This window comes from Suricata suricatta, chromosome 5 (genome assembly GCF_006229205.1).
Source record: "Suricata suricatta isolate VVHF042 chromosome 5, meerkat_22Aug2017_6uvM2_HiC, whole genome shotgun sequence".
NCBI classification, from domain to species: Eukaryota; Metazoa; Chordata; class Mammalia; order Carnivora; family Herpestidae; genus Suricata; species Suricata suricatta.
The window spans coordinates 60,389,554-60,413,417 of NC_043704.1; the positions used below are offsets into that span (position 1 = coordinate 60,389,554).

At 40.6% G+C, this 23,864-nt stretch overlaps 1 protein-coding gene across 7 annotated transcripts in view; it reads right to left on the reverse strand.

The window, feature by feature from the left end:
• Positions 1–23,864, reverse strand: part of CCDC191 (coiled-coil domain containing 191) — a 96,015-nt gene that overhangs the window by 7,362 nt on the left and 64,789 nt on the right. For 6 of the 7 annotated variants that reach the window (XM_029939329.1, XM_029939327.1, XM_029939326.1 and 3 more), the window contains 3 exons: positions 20,272–20,415; positions 15,704–15,856; positions 15,047–15,192 (listed from right to left, as the gene is read on the reverse strand). In XM_029939329.1, the coding sequence (XP_029795189.1) occupies positions 15,047–15,192; positions 15,704–15,856; positions 20,272–20,415 (443 nt within the window). Of the gene's footprint in view, positions 1–15,042; positions 15,193–15,703; positions 15,857–20,271; positions 20,416–23,864 lie in introns of those variants that run through there. The other variant, XM_029939332.1, reaches the window with a different exon arrangement.

Consider the following 23,864-nt stretch of genomic DNA (forward strand, 5'->3'; position numbering starts at 1 on the left):
TCTACTGATACTTTTTTGAGGAACCTCCACACTGTTTTCCAGAGCGGCTGTATCAGTTTACATTCCCACCAACAGTGTAGGAGGGTGCCCCTGTCTCCACATCCTTGCCAGCATCTATAGTCTCTTGATTTGTTCATTTTAGCCACTCTGACCAATGTGAGGTGGTATCTCAGTGTGGTTTTGATTTGTATTTCCCTGATGCTGAGTGATGCTGAGCATTATTTCATGTGCCTGTAGGCCATCTGGATGTCCTCTTTGGAGAAGTGTCTGTTCAGGTCTTCTGCCCATTTCTTCACTGATTACTCGTTTTTCGGGTATGGAGTTTAGTGAGTTCCTTGTAGATTTTGGATACTTGCCCTTTATCCAATATGCCATTTGCAACTATCTTTTCCCATTCTATCGGTTGCCTATTAGTTTTTTAGACTGTGTCCTTAGCAGTGCTGAAGCTTTTTATCTTGATGAGGTCCCAATAGTTCATTTTTGCTCTTGATTCCCTTGCCTTTGTATGATGTAAGAAAGTGTCTAGTTTCATTCGTCTGTATGTTGCTGTTCAGCTCTCCCAACACCACCTGTTGAAGAGGCAGTCTTTTTTCCACTGGATACTCTTTCCTGCTTTGTCAACGATTAACTGGCCATACATTTGTGGGTCCAGTTTTGGGCTCTCATTCTATTCCATTGGTTTATGTGTCTGTTTTTGTGCCAATACCATACCGTCTTGATGATGACAGCTTTGTACTAGAGGCTAAAGTCTGGGATTGTGATGCCTCCTGTTTGGTTTTCTTCAATATTACTTTGGCTATTCGGGGTTTTTTGTGGTTCCATATGAATTTTAGGATAGTTTGTTCTAGCGTTGAGAAGAATACTAGTGCAATTTTGATTGGGATTGCATTGAATGTGTAGATTGCTTTAGGTAATAATGACATTTTAACAATGCTTATTCTTCCGATCCATGATCATGGAATGTTTTTCCATTTCTTTGTGTCTTCTTCAGTTTCTTTCATAACCTTTCTATAGTTTTCAGCATACAGGTTTTTTACATCTTTGGTTAGGTTTATTCCTAGGTATTGTATGGTTTTTTTGTGCAATTGTGAATGGGATCAGTTTCTTGATTTATCTTTCCGCTGCTTCATTATTGGTGTATAAAAATGCAACCGACTTTTGTACATTGATTTCGCATACCCTGTGAGTTTGCCAAATTCATGGATCAGTTCTAGAAGGCTTCTGGTGGAGTTGATCGGGTTTTCCATGTAGAGAATCATGTCATCTGCAAAAAGTGAAAGTTTGACTTCTTCTTTGCCGATTCTGATGCCTTCTATTTCCTTTTGCTGTCTGATGCTAGGACTTCCAGCACTATGTTAAACAACAGTGGTGAGAGTGGTCATCCCTGTCGTGTTCCTGATCTCAGGGAGAAAGCTCTCAGTTTTTCCCGATTGAGGATAACATTGGCTGTGGGCTTTTCATAAATGGCTTTTATGATGTTTAAGTAAGTTCCTTCTATCCCGACTTTCTCAAGGGTTTTTATTAAGGAGGGATGCTGTATTTTGTCAAATGCTCTTTCTGCATCTATCAACAGGATCATATAATTTTTTTTTCTTTTGTTAATGTGATGTTTCACATTGATGGATTTGCAGATATTGAACCAGTCTTGTAACCCAGGAATGAATCCCACTTGATCATGATGGATAATTCTTTTTATATGTTGTTGAATTCAATTTGCTAGTATCTTGGTATTTTTGCATCTGTATTCATTAAGGATATTGGCCGATAGTTCTCTTTTTTTGTTGGGTCTCTGTCTGGTTTGGGAATCAAAGTGATGCTGGTTTCATAGAATGAGTTCGGGGGTTTCCTTTCTATTTCTATTTTTTGGAATAGCTTGAGAAGGATGGGTATTAAATCTGTTTTAAATGTCTGGTAGGATTCCCCTGGGAATCCATCCGGCCCTGGGCTCTTATTCGTTGGGAGATTTTTGATAACTGATTTGATTTCTTCACTGGTTATGGGTCTGTTCATATTTTCTCTCTCTTCCCATTTGAATTTTGGTAGTGCATGTGTGTTTAGGAATTTGTCCATTTATTCTAGATTGTCCAGTTTGTTGGCATATACTTTTTCATAATAAGGTCTGATGATTGCTTGTATCTCTGAGGGAAATAGATCCCTTGTAATAGATCCATTTTCCTTGATGATTTTGTCTATTTGGATGTTCTTTCTTTTCTTTCTGAGGAATGTCTAGAGGTTTATCAATTTTGTTTATTTTTTCAAAAGACCAACTCTTGGTTTCATTGATCTGTTCGATTGTTTTTTGGTTTTTTTTGGATTCTATATTGTTTATTTCTGCCTTGGTCTTTATTATTTCTCTTCTTCTGCTGGGTTTAGGGTGCTCTTGCTGTTCCCCTTCTAGTTTCCTTAGGTGTGCTGTTAGATTTTGAATTTGCGCTTTTTCTCGTCTATTGAAATAGGCCTGGATTGCAATATACTTTTCTTTTAGGACTGCCTTTGCTGCATCCCAGAGTTTGGATTGTTGTATTTTTGTTTTTCATTTGATTCCAAATATTTTTAAATTTCTTCTCTAAGTGCCTGATTGGCCCAATCATTCTTCATTAAGGTGGTTTTTAACCTCCACATTTTTGGAGGTTTTCCAGATTTTTTCCTGTGATTGATTTCAAATTTCATAGCATTGTGATCTGAAAGTGTGCATGGTATGATCTCAATTCGTTTGTATTTATGGAGGGCTGCTTTATGCCCCAGTATGTGGTCTATCTTGGAGAATGTGCCATGCGCATTCGAGAACAGTGAATTCCCTAGCTTCAGGATGCAGAGTTCTAAATAAATCTATCAATTTCATCTGTTCCAAAGGGCTGTTCAGGTCTGTTGTTTCTTTAGTGAACAATGTCTGGTAGAATTCCCCCGGAAAGCCATCCATTGCTGTAAGTGGAGTATTAAAATCCCCTGCGATAAGCACATTCTTATCAATAAGATGGTTTCTGTTTGTGATGAGTTGTTTAGTTGTTTTATGTATTTGAGTGCTCCCAAATTCGGTGCATAGATGTTTATTAATTGTTAGCTCTTCTTGATGGAGAGACCCTGTAATTATTATATAATGTTTTTCTTCATCTTTTGTTACTGCCTTTACTTTAAAGTCCAGTTTGTCTGATATAAGTATGGCTACTCCAGCTTTGTTTGGACATCCAGTCCCATGATGGATATCTCCATCCCTTTACTTTCAATCTGAAGGTGTCTTCAGGTCTAAGATGAGTCTCTTGTAGACAGCAAATAGATGGCTTTTGGTTTTTTATCCATTCTGCTACGCTGTGTCATTTGATTGGAGCAGACAGGCCATTTATATTCAGTGTTTTTATTGAAAAATGTGGGTTTAGATTCATTGCGTTCCCTGTAGAGTTTATGTTTGTAGTGATATCTCTGGTACCTTATATTCCTTCTTACATTTCCCTCATAACGTCTGTCTTAGGATTTCTTGTAAAGCTGGTTTGGTGGTGATGAATTCTCTCAATTTTTGTTTATTTGGGAAAACCTTGATCTTTCCTTCTATTTTGAATGACAGGCTCACTGGATAGAGGAAACCTGGTTGCATATTTTTCCTGTTCATCACATTGAAGATTTCCTGCCATTCCTTTCTGGTCTGCCAAGTTTCAGTAGATAGGTCTGATAGGTTTCCCTTTATATGTTAGGGCCCTTTTATCCCTAGCTGCTTTCAGAATTCTCTTTATCTTTATATTTTGCCAGTTTCACCATGATATGTCGTGCCAAAGGTTGATTCAAGTTACGTCTTAGGGGAGTTCTATGTGCCTCTTGAATTTCCATGTCTTTTTCCTTCCCCAGATTTGGGAAGTTCTTGGCTATAATTTGATCAAGCACCCCTTCAGGACCCCTCTCTTTCTTCCTCTTCAGGAACTCCAATGATACAGATATTGTTCTGTTTGATTGTGTCACTCAGGTCTCGAATTCTCCTCTCCTTCCCCTGTATCAATTTCTCTTTTTCTCAGCTTCCTCTTTTGCTATAACTGTGTCTTCTAATTCACCTATTCTCCTCTCTGCCTCTTCAATCCGTGTAGCGGCTGCCTCCATTTTATTATGCACCTCATTTATAGCCTTTTTTTTTTTTTTTTTTTTTTTTTTTAGCTCATCACAGCTACTTTGAAGGTCCCTAGTCTGTATATCAATAGTTTCTCTAATGGTTTTTTCAAGCCCAGCGATTAATTTTATAACAGTTGTTCTAAATTCTTGTTATGTTGCTTATGTCTGTTTTGAGCAGTTCTGTGGCTGTGATTTCTTCCTGGAATTTCTTTAGAGGAGAGTTCTTTCGTTTCATCATTTTGGCTAGCTTTCTGTCTCTTGTCAGTTTTAAAAGCTCGTTATGCACTGTGCACCTGTTAATACTGCTGTATTAAAGGAGGCTCATTGTCCAGGGCGTGTCATTCCAGGAAGTGTTCTTTTAACGGTATCTCTTGGTTTTTCTTGTTGTGCCTTTATTTTATTGCCCTGCTCAGTCCCAACTCTTCACCAAGTGTACTTTGGCTTGTTTCTTGAGGTAGCCCTGAAAAGAACAATAGACAAACACATAGGGAACAAAAGCACGCCAAAGTACAGACAAATCAAATAAATAAGCAAGCCAAAAGGGGAAAGAAAATATGAAAAGAAAAGAAAAAAGAAAGGAAAAGAAAAGAGAAAAAGAAGTGGGGGGACAGAAATGATAACGGACAGTCTGAGAGTGTAAAACCTGCAGAGGGGACAGGTAAGAATGAGATAAGGAAAACTATATCTGGATGGCAGGAATTGATCTAATCACAGCAGTGTATAAATTTTGGTCTTTCCCAGACTCTGAGGGAGGAGAAATGAAGGAAAAAACAAAAGAGAAAAAAGAAAAAAAAGTTAAAAAAGAAAGGCGCCCTCCTGTGCTGATGGGCGTGGTTTGGTGTTGGTAGCTCCCGTCTCAGGGCTGCTCTCAGAGGCCCCACCTTAGGAGTTGTGTGGAGAAGTATGGCCGCACCCAAGCACTTCTCAGACCACCCGTAGCAAGCCACTTTTTAAAGTCCGATCTCCCTGTGCCTTTTTTTTTCTTTCCCTAAGCTCCACCACTTTTCCAAATCCTAGTCCATGTACTTCAATGATGTTGCCCCAGATGAAATGAAATGAAATGTCTTCCCACAGGCAGGCATCTTTCTAGCTGGGATTGAGTAAGGGGACTGGGGAGCCAGCTTTTCCCTGGCTCTGCCTGGAGTTGCCAAGCCATGGAGCCCAATGGAGAACAAGCCCGCTGAGGGCAATGAATTTCTCTCCCGGCGCCCAACAGCTATATATAGGATGGTGTGTCCCTCAGTCCCAGGCCAAGGTCTGTCCCTCTCCAGCATCCACTCTATGAGCGTTTTCAGTCTCTCTCTCTCTCTTCCCCTCAGCTCTCGACCGCCCTACACAGCCATTTCGTGTACGGCTCCAAAAGGGCACACCACTTCGCATGGCCATTCTGCACGCGACCCTCCATGGTCCTGTGTCACTTCTGCACACATGGCCCTCTGCGGCTGGTGCCACCTTTTTGGGCCCTCTCTCTCCCTGCTCCACTTTGGTGGTGCTCCCTCCCCTCAGCATCTCTGGTGCTAGTCAGCACTCACTCAGGCAACCATGAGGCTGTCATCTATAAGGACTCTGTGTGCGCATCTTCCTTTCTTAGAGATCAGAATATAGTGGTTTGATAGTTGCAGGCGGGTATAGATTACAGAGCTCCCTACTTCTCCACCTTCTTGCCACTCTCATACCACATGTTCTTTATCTGTTCATCCATTGATGGACATTTGGGCTGTTTCCATGCTTTGGCTATTGTTGACAGTGCTGCCATGAACATTGGGGTGCATGTGTCCCTCCAAAACAGCATACCTGTATCCCTTGGATAAATACCTAGTAGTGCAATTGCTGGGTCATAGAATCATACTATTTTTAATTTTTTGAGACGCCTCTATACTGTTTTCCAGAGTGGATGCACCAGTTTGCATTCCCACCAGCAGTGCAAAAGAGATTCTCTTTCTTCACATCCTCAACATCTGTTGTTGCTTGAGTTGTTAATGTTAGCAATTCTGACACTTGTGAGGTCGTATCTCATTGTGGTTTTGATCTGATGTTGAGCATTTTTTGATGTGTCAGTTGGCCATCTGGATGTCTTCCTTGGAGAAGTGTCTATTCATGTCTTTTGCCCATTTCTTCACTGGATTATTTGTTTTTTGGGTGTTGAGTTTGATAAGTTCTTTATAGACTTTGGATATTAACCCTTTCTCTGATGTGTCGTTTGCAAATATCTCTTCCCATTCCTTTGGTTGCCTTTTAGTTTTGCTGATTGTTTCCTTTACTGTGCAAAAGCTTTTTATTTTGATGAGGTCCCAATAGTTCATTTTTGTTTTTGTTTCCCTTGGCTCCAGAGACATATTGACTAAGTTGCTGTGGCCAAGGTCGAAGAGGTTTTAGCCTGCTTCCTGTCTCAAATTTAGGTCTATCATCCATTGAGTTTATTTTTATATATGGTGTAAGAAAGTGATTCAGGTTCTTATTTCTGCATATCGCTGTCTAGTTTTCCCAGCACCACTTGCTGAAGAGACTGTCTTTATTCCACTGGATGGATATTCTTCCCTGCTTTGTCAAAGATTAGTTGGTCATATGTTTGTAGGTCCATCTCTGAGTTCTCTATTCTATACCATTGATGAGAGTGTCTGTTTTTGTGCCATTTACTGGCTTTCTTTAGTGATACATCACAAGTTTTTGATTTGTGGTTACTATTAGGATTATATATAACATCTGCATATAACAGTCTCTATTAAATTGATGGTCACTTAAGGTTAGAACCCATTCTAAAAGCATTAAGTTGAAAAAATAAAAATAAGGGGCACCCGGAGGGCTCAGTGGGTTAAGCATCTGACTTCAGCTCAGATAATGACCTCCTTGTCCCTGAGTTCAAGCCCCATGTTGGGTTCTGTACTGAGGGCTCAGAGCCTGGAGCCTGCTTATGATTCTGTGTCTTCTTCTCTATATACCCCTCCCACACTCACACTCTGTGTCTCTCTCTCTCAAAAATAAACATTAAAAAAATTAAAATGAGAACAATGAAAGCACTACACTTTTATCCACTCCACCTTGGTTTAGGTATATCATGTCATACTTTACATTTTTTAATTTTGTGAATCTTGACTGATTTTTAAAAAAATATTTATATTTGAGAAAGAGCATGAGTGGGGGAGGGAGGTAGGATCTGAAGCAGGCTCTGCTGACAGCAAAGGGCCTGCTGTGAGGCTTGAACTCAAGAACTGTGAGATCATGACCTGAGCTGAAGTCAGATGCTTACCCAACACCCAGGTTCCTGTCCTGACTTACTTTTATAGCTATCCTTAATTTTACTGCTTTTGTGCTTCCCGGCTTTCTTACTCCTGCTTATGGTCTTCCTTTTCCACTCACAGAGTCCCCTTTAACATTCCTTGGAGGGCTGGTTTTAGTGGTGATGAATTTCTTTCATTTTTGTTTTGGTCTGGGAAACTCTCTCTCTCCTATTCTAATTGATGGCCTTGCTGGATAGAATATTGGTAGTTACAGATTTTTTTCCTTTTAGCACTTTGAATATGTCATACCACACCCTTCTGGCCTGCAGTACTTCTGCTAAAAAAATCAGCTGGTAGCCTTATGGGGTTTTCCTTGAATGTAACTTTTCTCTTGCTGGTTTTAAAACTCTTTATCACTATTTTTTTTTTTTTTTGCCATTTTAATTACCATGTGTTATGGTACAAAGAAGGATGCTACCTAATCATAAAGGGAGCAATCCAACAAGAAGATATAACAATTAAAAATAATTATCCACCCAACATGTGAACACCTAAATCCATAGAACAGCTAATAAGAAAAGTAAAGGAAGTAATTGATAGTAATACAATAATAGTAGGGGATCTTAACACACCAGTTATATCAATGGATAGATCATCCAAACAGAAAATCAACAAAGAAACAATAACTTTGGAATGACACATTGGACCAGATGGATCTAACAAATATATTCAGAACATTCCATCCTAACACAGCAAAATAGTGTATGTGGAACATTCTTCAGAGCAGATCAGATGATAGGCCACAAACCAAATCTCAAACTGAGAAAGATCAAAGGTATACCATGAAATTAGAAATCCACCACATGAAAAAAATCTGGAAAGACTGCAGACACTTGGAAGTTAAGTAACATGCTACTACACAATGAAAGGGTCAACGAAGAAATCAAACAGGAAATAAAAAAAATACATGGACACAAATCAAATGAAAATAGAATGGTCCAAAATGTTTGGGATGTAGTCAGAGCTATTCTAAGACGAAAGTTTATACAACACAGGCCTACCTCAAAAAGCAAGAAAAGTCTAAAAATAAACAACCTAACCTTATACCTAATGGAGGTACAAAAAGAAGCACAAATAAAGCCCAAAACCAGAAGAAAGGAAATAAGAAGGCTAGAGCAGAAATAAATGAAATAGAAACTAAAAAACAAAACAAACACAGGAAACAACAGAACACATCAATGAAATCAGGAGATGGTTCTTTGAAAAGATCAACAAAATTGATAAACCTTTAGCCAGACTCAAAAAAAAAAAAAAAAAAAACCACGTCAGAAATGGAAGAGGAGAAATAACAACCAATACCACAGAAATACACAGGATTATAAGATACAATGAAAAACTATATGCCACCAAATTGCACAACCTAGAAAAAATATATAAATTCCTAGAAACACAAAACCTCCTGGAAGAAACAGAACCAGAAAGAAATAGAAAATTTGAACAGAGCAGTTACCAGCAGTGAAATTGTATTAGTAGAAAACTTCCAATATACAAAAGTCCAGGACCAGACAGCCTCACAGGTGAATTCGACCAAACATTTACAGAGGAGTTAATATCTGTTCTTCTCAAGCTATTCCAAAAAATAGTAGAGGAAGAACAGCTTCCAAATTCATTCTATGAGGCCAGTATTACACACATACCAAAACCAGATAAAGACAGTACAAAAAAGAGAACTACAGGACAACCTCTGATGAACATAGATACAAAAATCCTCAAAAAATACTAGTGAACTGAATCCAACAATACATTAAAAAAAATCATTCACCACAATCATGTAAGTGGTATTTATTCCTGCGATGCAAGGATGGTTCAATATGTTGGTACATCATATCAACAATAGAAAGGATAAAAACCATATGATCATTTCAGTAGATGCAGAAAAAGCACTTGACAAAGTACAACATCCACTCATGATGAAAACTCTCAACAAAGTAGGTTTAGAGGAACACACCTCAATGTAATAAAGGTCATATATGGAAAACCCACAGCTAATATCATATTCAATGGTGAAAAACTAAGAGCTTTTTCCTTAAGATCAGGAATAAGTCAAGGATGTCCATTCTCTCCATTTTTATCCAACATAATACTGGAATTTCTAGCCACAGCAATCAAACAAGAAATAAAAAATATCAAAATTGATAAGGAAGAAGTAAAACTTTCATTATTTGCAGATGATGTGATACTATCTATAGAAAACCCTAAAGACTCTGCCAAAAAACCAGTGTAACTGATAAATGATTTTATTAAGGTCACAGGATACAAATTCAATATACAGAAATCCATTGCATTTCTATACACTAATGAAGTAGCAGAAAGAAATTAAGAAACAATCTCATTTACAAGTGTACCAAAAATAAAAAAATATTAGGAATAAACTAAGGAAGTGAAAGACCTGTGCTGTGAAAACAAACATGCATGGAAGAAATGGAAGATGACATGAACAAATGGAAAAAGATTCCATGCCTAAGAATTGGGACAATAAATATTGATAAAATGTCCATACTACCCAATCAATCTACAGATTTAATGCAATCCCTATCAAAATACCAACAGCATTTTTCACAGAAGTAGAACAGATAATCCTAAAATTTGTATAGAACCACGAAAGACTGAATAGCCAAAGTTATCTTGGCAAAGCAGAACAAAACTGGAGGTATCACAATCCCAGATTTTGAAATATACTACAAGGCTGTGGTAATCAGAACAGAATGGAACTGGCACACAAAAAGACACACAGATCAGTGGAACAGAATAGAGAGCTCGGAGATAAACCCAACATTATAGGGGCAGTTAATCTTCAACAAAGAAGGCAAGAATATATGATAGCAGAAAGTTTGTTCAACAAACGTGTTGGGTAAACTGGACAGTTTATGCAACAGAAAGAAACTGGACCATTTTCTTACACCATACACAAAAGCTCAACAAAGACCTAAGCGTGAGTACTGAAACCATGAAAATCTTAGAAGAGAGAACAGGCAGTAATTTCTTGGATATCAGCCATAGCAACACTTTTCTAGATATGTCTTCTAAGGCAAGGGAAACAAAAGCAAAAATTAACTATTGGGACTACATCAAAATAAAAAGCTTCTACAAAGAAAATAATCAATAAAACAAAAAGAAAACTTACCGAATGGGGAAGATATTTGCAAATGATATATCAAATAAGGCATTAGTATCCAAAATATATAAAGACCTTCTACAATTCAACACACACACACACACACACACACAATCCAATTTAAAAATGGAGAAAAGACATGAAGACACATTTCTCCAAAAAACACATACAGATGGCCAACTGGGCACACTAAAAGATGCTCAGCATCACTCATTATTAGGGAAATACAATCCAAACCACAATGAGATATCACCTCACACCTGTCAGAATGGCTAAACTCAAAAACCCAAGCAACAACAAGTGTTGGCGAGGCTGTGGAGAAAAAGGAACCTTGTGCAAGGCTGATGGGAATGCAAACTAGTGTAACCACTGGAAAACAGTATGGAGGTTCCCACCACAATTGAAAATGGAACTACCTTATGATCTATTAATTCCACTACTGTGTATTTGCCAAAAGTGTGAAAACATAATTTGAAATTATATGCACTCCTATGTTTACTGCAGCATTACTTGCAAAAGTCACATTATGGAAGCAACACAAGTGCCATCAATAGATGAATAGAGAAGATATGGCATATATACAATGAAATATTATTCAGCCATAAAAAGAATGAAATCTTAGCAACAACATGGATGGATCTAGAGGGTATAATGCTAAGTGAAATAAGTCAGAGAAAGAAGAAATACCACGATTTCACTTATATGTGGAAGACAAACAAAGAGGAAAGGAGACAAACAGCCCTGTCCTACAGGCTCTTAAATATAAAGTACTGGCAGTTGCCAGAGGGGAGAGGTGTGGGAGTGGGTAATAGAGGTGGCGGGGATTAGGAGTGCGCTCACTGTCATGAGTCCTGAGTAATGTATGGAATTGTTGAATCACTACAGTGTACATCTGAAACTAACACTGTATGTTCATTATACTGGAATTAAAATAAAACGATAACAATAATTGCTCAATCACGGAGATGTCCTTTATCCAATGCCATCACATATGTAAAACAAACAGAATAGTATCTATAGTAGAAAAATACATATAAATATGTACTGGGTCATCCGAGAGGAACTGGACAGCGCACAGCTGAGCTCTAACTACAGAACCACACAGGAAGTACTGATAATGAGACACTTAGGTCTGGCTGACATCTTTTAGTCCTGCCAAGTATAAAATTCCAGATTTATAAAATTAGAAATCTATATGTAATTATAAAGTAATATATTGACAAGTGACCCAGAGATGTAAGATTACACCTCATGTTCTTATTAGTATCATCAGTCAGAGTTACTGCAACTTTAAGGTGAGGACTCACACTAATAAATCTCTCTCCTTCCTCCTTTTTCACCTACAGCTTTTCTAGACAGTATTCCTTCATTCATATAACATTGAATATGAACTTTGAATATCACTTTGTAGATGTTAAAGTTCCTTTTAAAAGACACGTGATTAAATCACAATGTCATTCCTGTATGAAAATCCGTTCATTTATGTACCAAGTATCTGAGCATTTATGTACCCGTGTACTGGGCAGTGTAATGCACTGAGAACACAGTAGTGAGCCAGATGTGGCACTTCCGCTGTCGGAAGGGACAGACAATAAATGTGTAAACAACAAATTATATACTTCAGAGAGTCTCGAGTGCTGTGAAGAAAACAGGGCAGGTCAGTGGATAGACAGTGATTGGAGAGACGGTGGTCAGGGCGGTGCACTGATCCAGGCAGCGTGAAAGCTGTGAAGCAGATGTGACATTGGTTTGAGGAACACCAGGAGGCCAGTGGGGCTGCTCCACGGGGAATGGAGCAAAGAGCAAAGCCGTGAACTTTCCACGACGCTTTTGTATCAACTAAACACTAGCCAAGAATTTGTTTCTTGTTGAATGAGTGGATTCCCACATTGATTTCATAACTGAATATTCAAACCCTGAATAGGGCCACTATTTTACTATTATGTTATTGTTTATAAATAAGACTGAATTAGAAAACTGGGGAAGGAGGGATGGAGATGGATATAGCAAGAAGAGAATGGTTTGGAGCTGGAAAGCCTGAATCAGAGCCCAGGCTTCACCATTTGTTACTTGTGGCCCTTGGGCAGTTTACCTACCTGTGAGTAGCTTTGGCTTCCTTGCCTGAAAAGGAAACTCCGGACCCTGCCCTCCCCTGCGCCGTGTGAGAACGCGCTCCCTAGCGGTCTGGTGCCCCATCAGGCAGCCGCCCCACTAAGTCTCTCAGTCTGTACATGGCGGCTGAGAAACAGAGAAATAAAGGTGGACAAACAAGATGTTTAATAACAAAACACTGATAATGACAGTAAACAAAACATAGCTATTCTTTGGGGCTAAGCATGCACTAAGTGAGGCACTGTCTTACCCTGTTTAGTCTTCTCAACAACTCCCTAAGACTGGTTCTGTTGTTATCCTCATTTTACAAACAAGGGAGGAGGCGGCTTCAAAAGGTTATTTATCCAGGGTAATACAGACACTGAGGAAACGTCAACCTTCAAAATGAAGTGTTTATTCCAAGGCGAATCCCCTGAGTACCCTCTCTCATTGCTTATTTTATAGAATTTTATTTTTTACATTTATTTATTTAATCTTTTATTTATTTTTGAGAGAGAGAGTATGTGAGCAGGGGAGGAACAGAGAGAGAACACAGAGAGAGAGAGACAGAATCCAAAGCAGGCTCTGGGCTGACATGGGCCTTGAACCCACAAACCATGAGATCATGACCTGAGCTGAAGTCGGACACTCAACTGACTAAGCTACCCAGGCGCCCCTATTTAATTTTTTTAAAGATTATTTTTTAGAGAGAGAGTGTGAGTGGGAGAGAGGCAGAGAGAGAGGGAGGCACAGAATCTGAAGCAGGCTCCAGGCTCTGAGCTGTCAGCACAGAGCTTGACGCAGAGGCTCAAACTCATGAACCACGAGATCATGACCTGAGCAGAAGTCTGATGTTTAACCGACTGAGCCACCCAGGTGCCCCTCATTGCTTATTTTACTTTAGACAAAATTAGAATCAACTTGCTAATGTTTTCCTAGCCCACAGTTTTCAGTAACCTGTAAATTAAACAAGGGTGAGCAGGCTTTGCTGGTGGTGGGCACCCTAGCAGCAACGTGATAGGAACACTTGAATAAAAACCAGACACTCACACAGGCACATACACACAAGTGAAAACAAAGCAACCAAAAGTCAGTCTGGGCGTAGTGAGGAAAGGGTCCCTCCACCTACATAGCAACCTTCCCACATCGGAGCTTGGAGGCCTGTGCCCACCACATTATGCTCAGAAGCAGTGACAACTGGTCACCGAAGCCTGGGTCATTTGTTTACTCTCAAAGGAAATACGTAATGAAATTTAGAACATTTCTATCCCAAATGTCTAAAATTAGAAAACCAAGAAACAACATATATAGAATAGCTTATTCCCCAAGGATGCTGGATTAAATAAGACATCCCTATATTATAAAAATATTGCAGACAATGTGATTTTACTTATATAAAGTTCCAAACCAGGCAACATGAAATTGTAGCCTTGAAGGCTGCATCCCTTTCGTCAAAGGGAAAAGAAACACAAGGATGTGCTCATTATTTAAAAGTGAGGAGTGTAGTTTACCTTTAGGAGGGAAGGGAGAGCTTGCAATTAGGAAGGAGCCCGTGGGGATTTCTAGGGGCCAGCAATGTCTTACTTCTTGATGTGAGTGAGGTGATACAGGTGTCCAATTCACAGTAATTCCTCAGGCTGTATTTGTATGATTGATTTAAGCACACTTTCTATATTTGTGTTATATTTCACAATGAATGTTAAAATAAGTGAACTTAAAAGATAAACCTGTATCTATATGACTAATAAAGTAGACAGTACATTTTGCTCAGGTGTGGTTCCCAGATTTCCTATCATTTTATCCTCTGGGCGGCCCCTGTGAGGTAGAGGGCAAGCATCCTCTTCCTCATTTTAAGACTGGGACCCTGGCCTTCTAGGAGCTCGCTGCCGTCCCTTCACCCTTGGAGGCACTGGGTGAGCTAGGACTCCCACCCTGCTCTGCTATCTTCGAGTGTCCAGCTCTCCCGGCCCCCACCTCAGCTTTCAGGACATGTTCTGGGCATAGAATATACGGCGGAGCAGGGGCGCCCGGGGGGCTTAGCGGGTTAAGCATCTGACTCTTGATTTCAGCTCAGGTCATGATCTTAGGGTGATGAGATCAATCCCTATGTCAGGCTCTGCACTGAGTGTGGAATGTGCTTAAGATTCTCTGTTCCTCTCTCTCTGCCTCCCCCTGACTCATGTCTTACTTGCTCTCTCTCTTTAAAAAGAAGAAAAAAAAAAAGTGGGGCTCCTGGGTGGCTCAGTCAGTTAAGTGTCTGACTCTTGATTTAGGCTCAGGTCATGATCTCATGGTTCCTGAGACTGAGTCCTGCATCGGGCTCCATGCTGTCAGTGCAGAGCCTCTTGTGATTCTCTCTGCCCCTTCCCTGCTCATGTTCTCTCTCTCAAATAAATAAATTAAAAGAAAAGGATATATTGCAGAGCACTTGTGAAGTCTGAGGGACTCTCCTCGGAGATCAGAACCTCACCTGTCACTGTGCTCCACCGCAATCTTGAGCTTGCTCTGGGAATCAGTCTTGGCCGCCCTGACCGTGTCACACCAGGCCCTGAACATCCTCTTCTGAAGAAAATGTACACACAGTTCTCGGACTTCTTCCTCCACATCAGTCACGTGCTAGGGATGAGGACAGGAACAGAAGTGAGACAAAGAATTAGAACAAACAGTACAAAAGAGAACTGAAACAAATACAAAGCAATGGAAGAAAGGACACTGGAGGCAGAAGGAGAAAAAGACAATGTGGCAGCCAAGATAATATCCTCTGCAATGTATTAAATAATGGAACCAGAGGTGTAGAAACAAGTATAAGCCTGGGGGGTTAGGGTTCTAGTAAAATCTTGTCCCACTTATGGGATAAGAAACAAGGTCTGAGTATAAAAACAAAAACTGATATAATGATACATTATAGTTTATAAACAGCTTATGAACATTGTGTGAAAAGAAATGTTTTATACTAAGAAAGAACTGATTTGACATTTTCATATTCATTTCAAAGCAAGGAACTGAACTGACTATTCTATATTGTTCTTGAAAAAAACAATGATTACGGACATCTGGATTGCACCTAATTTTCTTACATGGGACTAGCAGAGCCCTGTACTTAAGGCTCCCTTCCCTGTGGCCTTACCTGTAGCCAGCTCCGGAGAACTCTCCTAAGCAGTATTTGGCAGTAAAGTCGGTCAGCGCAGGCTGTCCTCGTAGCCAGGCTTTGCTGACTATACTGGAACCAGGACAGCAGGCATTTCCTCCGTAGAGCCAAAGAGTGATGTTCTTCGGCCACCTGTGGAGTTTTTTACATGAGAAAAGGAAATTATTCCTTATATGTTTAATCATTTAAGAAAGCACACATCACTGTAGCAGACATGTAGGCAGCTGGAGAAGGAAGAATCCTAAGGACATTCAGACTATGTTCCTAAGAGCTTTGACTGCTGACCCTTTTGTATGGGGGTTTTAGATTCACATCATAGCCTTTCAGTGATGACTCCCTAAGGACCACAGGGACTCGCTGGTTATTAGGGAAATGGAATAAGCCTCCAAAGCTGTATTTCACCTGCACTGCGTTTTGAAGTGAGTAGCTGACGACATTCTCGGTTTGTTCTCCCAGACCTTACACAGCAACTCCATCGTAAACCTCTCCAGTATGTACTTAACCACCGTCTGACGGAGGAAATGCCAATACTTTCAATTAGTTTTATAGTATGAGTTGTCACCAGCATTGCCATTTAGACATTGTCAATAACCCACAAAACCATATGATAGGAAAATAACATGATGAATAATTTAATGTCTTACCCACTTAAAAGGTTCAGAGCATCATTCTATCAAAACAAATATGTAACTCAGAGTTTTATGGGTTTTAAAAGGTAACTGTTACATCCTTATAAGAGGCAGGAGGGAAAAAGCCCTTCTCTCTTAATCTTGTCCAGACAATTACCCCTTTCTCCAAGGCTTGTCTAGCTATCCAGCACTGTGAATGGTCCAGGCGAACCTCCTGACAGTCCTATTTCTTGGCCAACGTAATCATCCGGGAGGCCACTCAAGACCGCTGCCTGTCCTGACTCATCCTGGCCTGGGGGACAGAAGGCAAGGGGAGCCTCCTATTCTCCCTGATTTTCATTCTCTGGGAAAACAGAGAACCAGGAAAAAAAGATTATCAGCAAATCCCATGGAAATTCTGAAAATGGTTGTTGGAATAAATAGCATATAGCACATATGAGTTTTAGGGAAAAGCTAAATAACTCTTCCCAAAAAATGTTACAGACAAGCCAGGAATGGTTTAACTGAACCTTTCCTTTTTCTCTCCCTTCCGGAAGCCAACTCTGATGGGTAAAGAAGCAACCCCTTCCTTTCACTGTCCGTCAGAACTTTTTCTTCTACTGCTTTTTAACTTTCAGCTGGTGGTTGCCATCTATACACTCTGATTTTTATACAGTTCAAAGGAATGCCAGACCTGGCAGGATTTCTGGTGGAGATGGGTGCCACACTCTAGCTTTCTAACCAATGTGCTGTGTAATTTAAAGCAAGTCAGTTCTGCTCTCGAGGGCTCAGTTCCCTTGTTACATATTGAAAGAGACGGAGAGGACGGCTACTGTTGTAAAATTCTACCATCTCGTTCTGATAGATGAACAGCGGGCCCTCAGGGACAGCTGCAGCCTGGTCCCAGGAAAGACGGTCCCTTACATGGCAAAAGGGAGTTTGCAAATGTGATTATGTGAAGGATATTAAAATGTGATTAAGTGAATTATCTTAAACGAGATTATCCTGGATTACGTGGGAGAGCCCTAAATGTAATTCTAAGTATCCTTGTTAGAGAGGGGGGGCAGTTCAGCATCAGGACATGTGACATGAAAGCAAGAGAGAAGAGTGATTTGAGGAGGGGGCTGGGAGCAACAGAATGCAGGTCGCCACTAGGAGGTGAAAAAAGGCAAGGAAATAGACACCCCCTTAGATCCACCAGAAGGAACATACCTGCTGACAGTCTGACCTTGGCGCAACAAGTCTGATTTTAAGATACTGAGTATGTGCTGTTTTTAAGCCACTAAGGTGGTGGTAATTTGCTGTTTCAGCAATAGGAAGCTAATAATTCTTGTTACAAGCTACAGAGGTGAATCCCAAATGTGGAGCTCAGACCACTCAGAACTCCCTGGGCTACTTTTTAAAAATGCAGATTCCCTGACACATATACCAACCAACAACTCAGTCCTACTGAGAACACCTGGAGATGGGACCAGGGAGTGTTCATTTTTAGAAGTTCTTTAGATGAAAAGAAAACAAATTTTATGCACATAAAAGTTTGGAAATGCTGTTTTGCTATTTTTATTTTTATTTTAGTTGGGCTTTTCTATTTTTAAAGAGTATAGTCATCCATTTGGACTCAAACTCCTGTTTCTATTTTTATATTCTAATAAATTAAATTTTTAATTTGGGGGCACCTGGGTGGCTCTGTTGGTTAAGCACCTGACTTTCGCTTAGGTCATGATGTCATAGTTCATGGGTTTGAGCCCCGCAATGGGCTTTGTGCTGACAGCTCAGAGATTGGAGACAGCTTTGAATTCTGTGTCTCCCTAATCTCTCTCTCTGCCCTTCCCCTATTTGTATGCACTTGTGCGTGCGCGCTCTCTCTCTCTCAGAAATAATAAACTTTTTTCTTAAGTTTATTTTGAGAGAGACAGAGACAGTGCAAGTGGTGGAGCGGCAGAGAGGGAGACAGAATCCCAAGCAGGCTCTACACTGGCAGTGCAGAGCCTGACATGGGCTTGAACTCACAAAACTGTGAGATCATGACTTGAGCTAAAACTACAAATGCTTACCCGGCTGAGCCACCCAGGTGCCCCAATAAATAAACCTAAAAAACTTTTTTAATTTGGTTATTCACCTATAGATTCAATTTTGTTTCAAAATGTTATACCTTTTTTGGTTTTATTCAGTGAAAAATTAGGACAAAAGAGAAGAGCTGATAAGAATGTAAGACTGAGTCTTTCCACTCCTTGTCTACTTTTTCTTTGTATGTTAATAATTGAAAATCCTCCCCAAATATACAAAAGCCAGATAAAACAAAACTAGAAGCATTCAACTGGACAGCAAACTATCAGATATAACCAACTTATCACTTGGTACTATACTGCAAGAAGCAAATTTCAATTCAAATGTCAAATTTCATTTCCAGACTCATTCACAGAGAAGACCAGGGAGCCATCCCTCCCATCTCATTACGAGGAAGAAGCCAAGGCAAAACAGCAGCGGCCTGGGGCACCGCTGGATCCTTTCGCCCCCAGGCCTGATCTCCACAGCCCGGCTTCCTCAGCAGGTCTAGAACACTCGGTAGTTCTGGAACCACTGGTGAGGAGGCTGAGGACAAAACATGAGGGACAGAGAAAAGACAGTGGAAGGACATTTTAGGAAGGTAAAAAGAAAGGAAGTGTGAAAGACAGGAAGAGAACAAAGAGAATGAAGAATGAATAGATTAGGTAGGGAGGAAAAAACCAGCCTAAGTCATGTGCACAGAGGTGTAAGCCACAGCACTACTCAGTTTTGTGGGACTCTTACTATATTTGCTTTTCATAACCAAAAATGCTACCTTTACTTTTCAGTATTAACCTGGCCAAATGTGTAAGTAAGAGTAGTTATAACTAGTATAGATTACTGTGCTTACAATTAAATAGCATTCTGAAAATAACATTTTATCTCTTTTGAGCTTCTGATCATTTAGTTTAGAATGCCCTGCCCTATGTACTGGGTAAATTTGAAGTTTAATGTTGTTTGATTTTATGTATCTCTGTGTGCAGAGTAGATTTTTGTCCCTATAATAGGATTATATACCCATATTCTCTATGTGCCATTTCATAGTGCCTCCCAATGAAATAGGAGCCTTTGTCTCCCCTTAACGACCTTGAGTTTGGCTCTAGGACTTACTTCGGCCAATGAAATGTTAGTGAACATGATACAAGGAGAGTTTGCATATTGGTGTACATAATTGGGTTAGTTGTTGTACCTTACACATCTGCCAGGTAAAAGCATGGCCTGAATTAATGCTGAAGTCAGAAAGAGGCTTTGGAGAGATCTGAATGTAATCCATAACTGTGCCACAGACATGTGAGTAAGAAATAAGCCAATGATTATTGAGGGCTGTTTGTTATGCTGCTTTATTGAAGCAGAAATCTGACTAATATGCCTTATGGTAGTCATTTTCTCTTTATTAAAAACATGGCTAAAATTGAGAAGGGGATCTATTTATCTTACTTTGAAAGTCTTTAATAAAAAAATTTACTCATTTTGGGGCGGCTGGATGGCTCAGGCATTTGAGTGTCGGACTCCTGATTTTCGCTCAGGTCATAATTCCAGGGTCGTGGGCTCAAGCTCTGCCTTCGGCTCTGTGCTAAGCATGAGGCCTGCTTGGGATTCTGTCTCCCTGTCTCTCTCCCCGCCACTTCCCCTCTCTGTAAAACTAAAAAAAAAAAAGAGAAAAGAAAAAAATTCTCATTTTGTTTCCAACCTATCCCATCACAGAAGTCTTTCCATCTTGGATGACCAAATCTGATCTCTTATCCCCCAAAAGAAATACATACACTCAATTAGTGGGTCTGGAATAATATTTCTGGCTTTTAAACACCAAACGACCCTCAAATCCTAATTGGTGGTATATTCTATTTGAAAAGGCCATTTTGTAATTTTGGGAGGAGGCTCATGACACGGCACCTGAACGTTCTGCTTGCTCTGCGTTCGCAATCTCTTCCAAGGCTCCAGGCCTTTTTTTCTTAGCAACACTCTTTCATAATGTTCTTTGGCAGCTGCTTCCAGCTGTTGGTTCCTCTTAATTCTCTTCTGCTTCTCTAGTTCTTTCTGGAAAAAATTAAAAAGTAAAAATGCTGAGGAGGAACCAAGGCAGTGATTAGGGGGTCCCGGGCTTCCCTCTTCCCTTGCATGCACCCAGTGTGTTGCCACAGATGGAGCATTTCCCTCCGAAAGAATTGCAGAAACTAGCTGAGTGACTCCCGCATCAGGTGAATGAGAAAACACCCACATCAAAGTGGGTAGGAAAGGCTGAAACACACTCTTGACAGAAACCCCACCCCTGGCTCAGCACAGTACAACAGGAAGGGAACTCCCAACTCCGAGCTTCTCTCTGAGGAATGAAGGGTTTGGGCTGCACATCTAGTATTTCAACTTTTAAATCAACCACCCAAAGGAAGGACCCCTAAAGCAACTGGCTCTGAAAGCCAGTGGAGCTGTGTCCATGAGATACACAAAACCAAGAATTGGTTCTTAATGGATGTGTGAGCACTCCCTATGGCTATCCCGTAGGGCTCCGCCCTGAGAGAACAGGCAAAAATGCCCATCTCCCAGTATTTCCCTGAAAGGCGTTTGATGGCATAATTTATAAGCTAATTCCTGAGAGTCCAGTTAATTCAGCACACATTTAGGGGTTGGCTGTAGTTCTTCCCAGAGACGGAATGTGTCTGATGGGCCCTTCCCCTGCCTTTTCTAACTCACTCCAGTGATAAAACAAGACCACCAGCGTCTCTCTGGAAGGACCCTGGATACCATCTGGTTACCCAACATTTATGACAACCACCTGAGGGACTGCCTGGCTCAGAAAGCCAATAGAGCTTACACTCCCAAGTCCTGCAGGACTGTAGCAAACAGAGAAGCAGGTTTTAAATGGGTTTAGAAGCACCCCTCTCCCCCTGTGGCTACACACCTGGGCTCAGTGCAGAAGGAGCAGGCAAAAACACGTCTCTTGGCTTCTCTTGAAGGGGCTTAGTTACCTACATTTGCAGCTGCTGCCTGAGGGCACAGTTTTTAATCAGTTTGCATCTAGGTGCTGACTGAGCATCTCCCCATTGGAACACTGACAGGTCTTGGTACATTCTCAACTACTGGGAGCTAAGAACAACGACAGCAGACTGGATGATCACAGAGGTTTGAGAGACAACAAAGAACCCGGGCCATGCTGACGAGGTTCATCTCCCACATGAGACCACTCCGTTAAGACTAGGAGAGGTGGGTGCTTTATCAAATGTGCAGAAACCAAGAGAGTCAAGAAAAACAGAGAAACAGGAATATCTTTCAAACAAAGGAACAAGATGAATATCCAGAAAGTAATCTTAACGACATAAGTGATTTACCCATTAGGCAGGTCAAAACAGTGGTCGTGCAGACTCTCACTGAGTTCAGGAGAGCAATGCATGAGCAAAGACAGAATTTCACCAAGAGATACAAAATATACTTAAAAAAAACAAATATAAATCATACAGCTGAAGAATACAATAACTGAACTGACAATAATCAATAGAGGGGTTCAATAGTAAACTATATCAGGCAGAAGAAAGGATCAGCCAACTTAAAGACAGAGCAGAGAATAGCTTAAGGGACTAATGGCACACCATCATGTTTGCATTATGGGGGTTCAAGAAGAAAGAGGCAGAAAGCTTATTGAAAGAAATACTGGCTGAAAACCTCCCTCACCTGGGCAATGAAACAGACATCCACATCCACGAAGACCAAACAAAATGAATCTAAAGAGACACACACCAAAACTCATTGTAATTAGATTGTCAGAAGTTAAAGACAAGGAGAGAATCTTAGAAGCATCAAGGGAAAAGCAAGTTGTTACATATAAGGGCACTCCCATAAGACAATTAGTGAGTTTTCCAGCAGAAATCTAGCAGGCTAGAGAGAGTGGGATGATACATTCAAAGTGTGAAAGAAAAAAACTGCCAAACAAGAATACTCTATTTAGCAAAGGTGTCTTTCAGAATTGAAGGAGAGATAAAAGAGTTTTCTAGACAAAAGTTAAAAGAGTTCATTACCAACAGACCAGCCTTACAAGAAGTGTTAGGGGTGCCTGGGTGGCTCAGTTGGTTAAGTGTTTGGCTTCGGCTCAGGTCATGATCTCACGGTTTGTGGGTTTGAGCCCCGTGTCGGGCTCTGTGCTGACTGACAGCTAGCTCAGAGCTTGGAGCCTGCTTAAGATTCTGTATCTCCCTCTCTCTCTGACCCTCCCCTGCTTGTGCTGTCTCTCTCTGTCTCTCAAAAATAAAAAAACATAAAAAAAAATTTTTTTAAACCCCAAGAAGTGTTAGAGGGATGTCTTCAAGTAACATGAAAATATACAAAATTATAAAACAATAAAATTCACTGGTAAAGGTGTGTGTGTGTGTGTGTGTGTGTGTGTGTGTATAGTTTAATCCAGAATACTCTAATATTGTAATGGTGATGGGTGAATCACTTATAATGCCAGTATAAAGGTCAAAAGACAAACGTATTAAAATTAACCATAATAATTGTTAATAGATAGACACTATAAGAATTGTAAATTGACATCAACACAAACTGTGGGGGGGTGCCTGGGTGGCTCAGTCAGTTAAGCATCCGATGTCAGCTCAGGTCATGATCTCGCAGTTTGTGAGTTCGAGCCCCATGTCAGGCTCTGAGCTGTCAGCACAGCTGACACAGCACAGCCTCTTTCAGATTCTGTCTCCCCTTCTCTCTGCCCCTTCCATGCTCATTCTCTGTCTCTCAATAATAAATAAGGTTAAAAAAAATTAAAACAAAAAAACAAAATAAAACAAAAAGCCCCACATAAACTGTGGGAACAGGAGTATAAAAATGTAGAGGTTTGTATATAAAGTTATCAGCTTAAAACAGACTTATAACCATACAGTGTTTTATGGCAGCCTCATAACCACAAAGCATAAACCTATAGTAGGACTCCACCAGGCTCTCACAGAATCGGGGGAATCCAGATAAAGTTCCTACCATGATTCTGGCTGGGAGAGAGGAACAGCAGCCACTGTAAAATCTGCCCAGACCACCCTCCCTTGGGAAACAAAGCCTTCATGTGCAAGCGGCCCTATTTCAGCATACTAGTGGACTGCTGCTGCAGCTGGGGGGAAGGGAGCTCTGCCCACACCAGCCCCCGTCTCACCTAAGTAGAGGGGCAACCTCACAGACAAGGGCTTTAAGGTTACAGATTGAGGTAGTAGAGACTAGAGAAGGGACGAGAGACCAGGGGAAGGCTCTACCTCTCGAGTAGGAGCAGAAATTCTTCTGAATGCCCAATCCTGTGCATTCCAAAGACTGTGACTTAATCAGAATGTTACAGAACGCTTGCCTTTATCCACACCCCACCAACATGTAACACACCTCCAGTAGTAACAGTGGAGTATACTCCACTCTCTCTGGGGGACAGCACAAGGGGACACTTGAAGCCAAAAGGAGACAAAAACAAAGTTGCTAGTGTAAGCTGAAGTCTATGGTGCTCAAGGCAACAGCAAACCTCAATAATA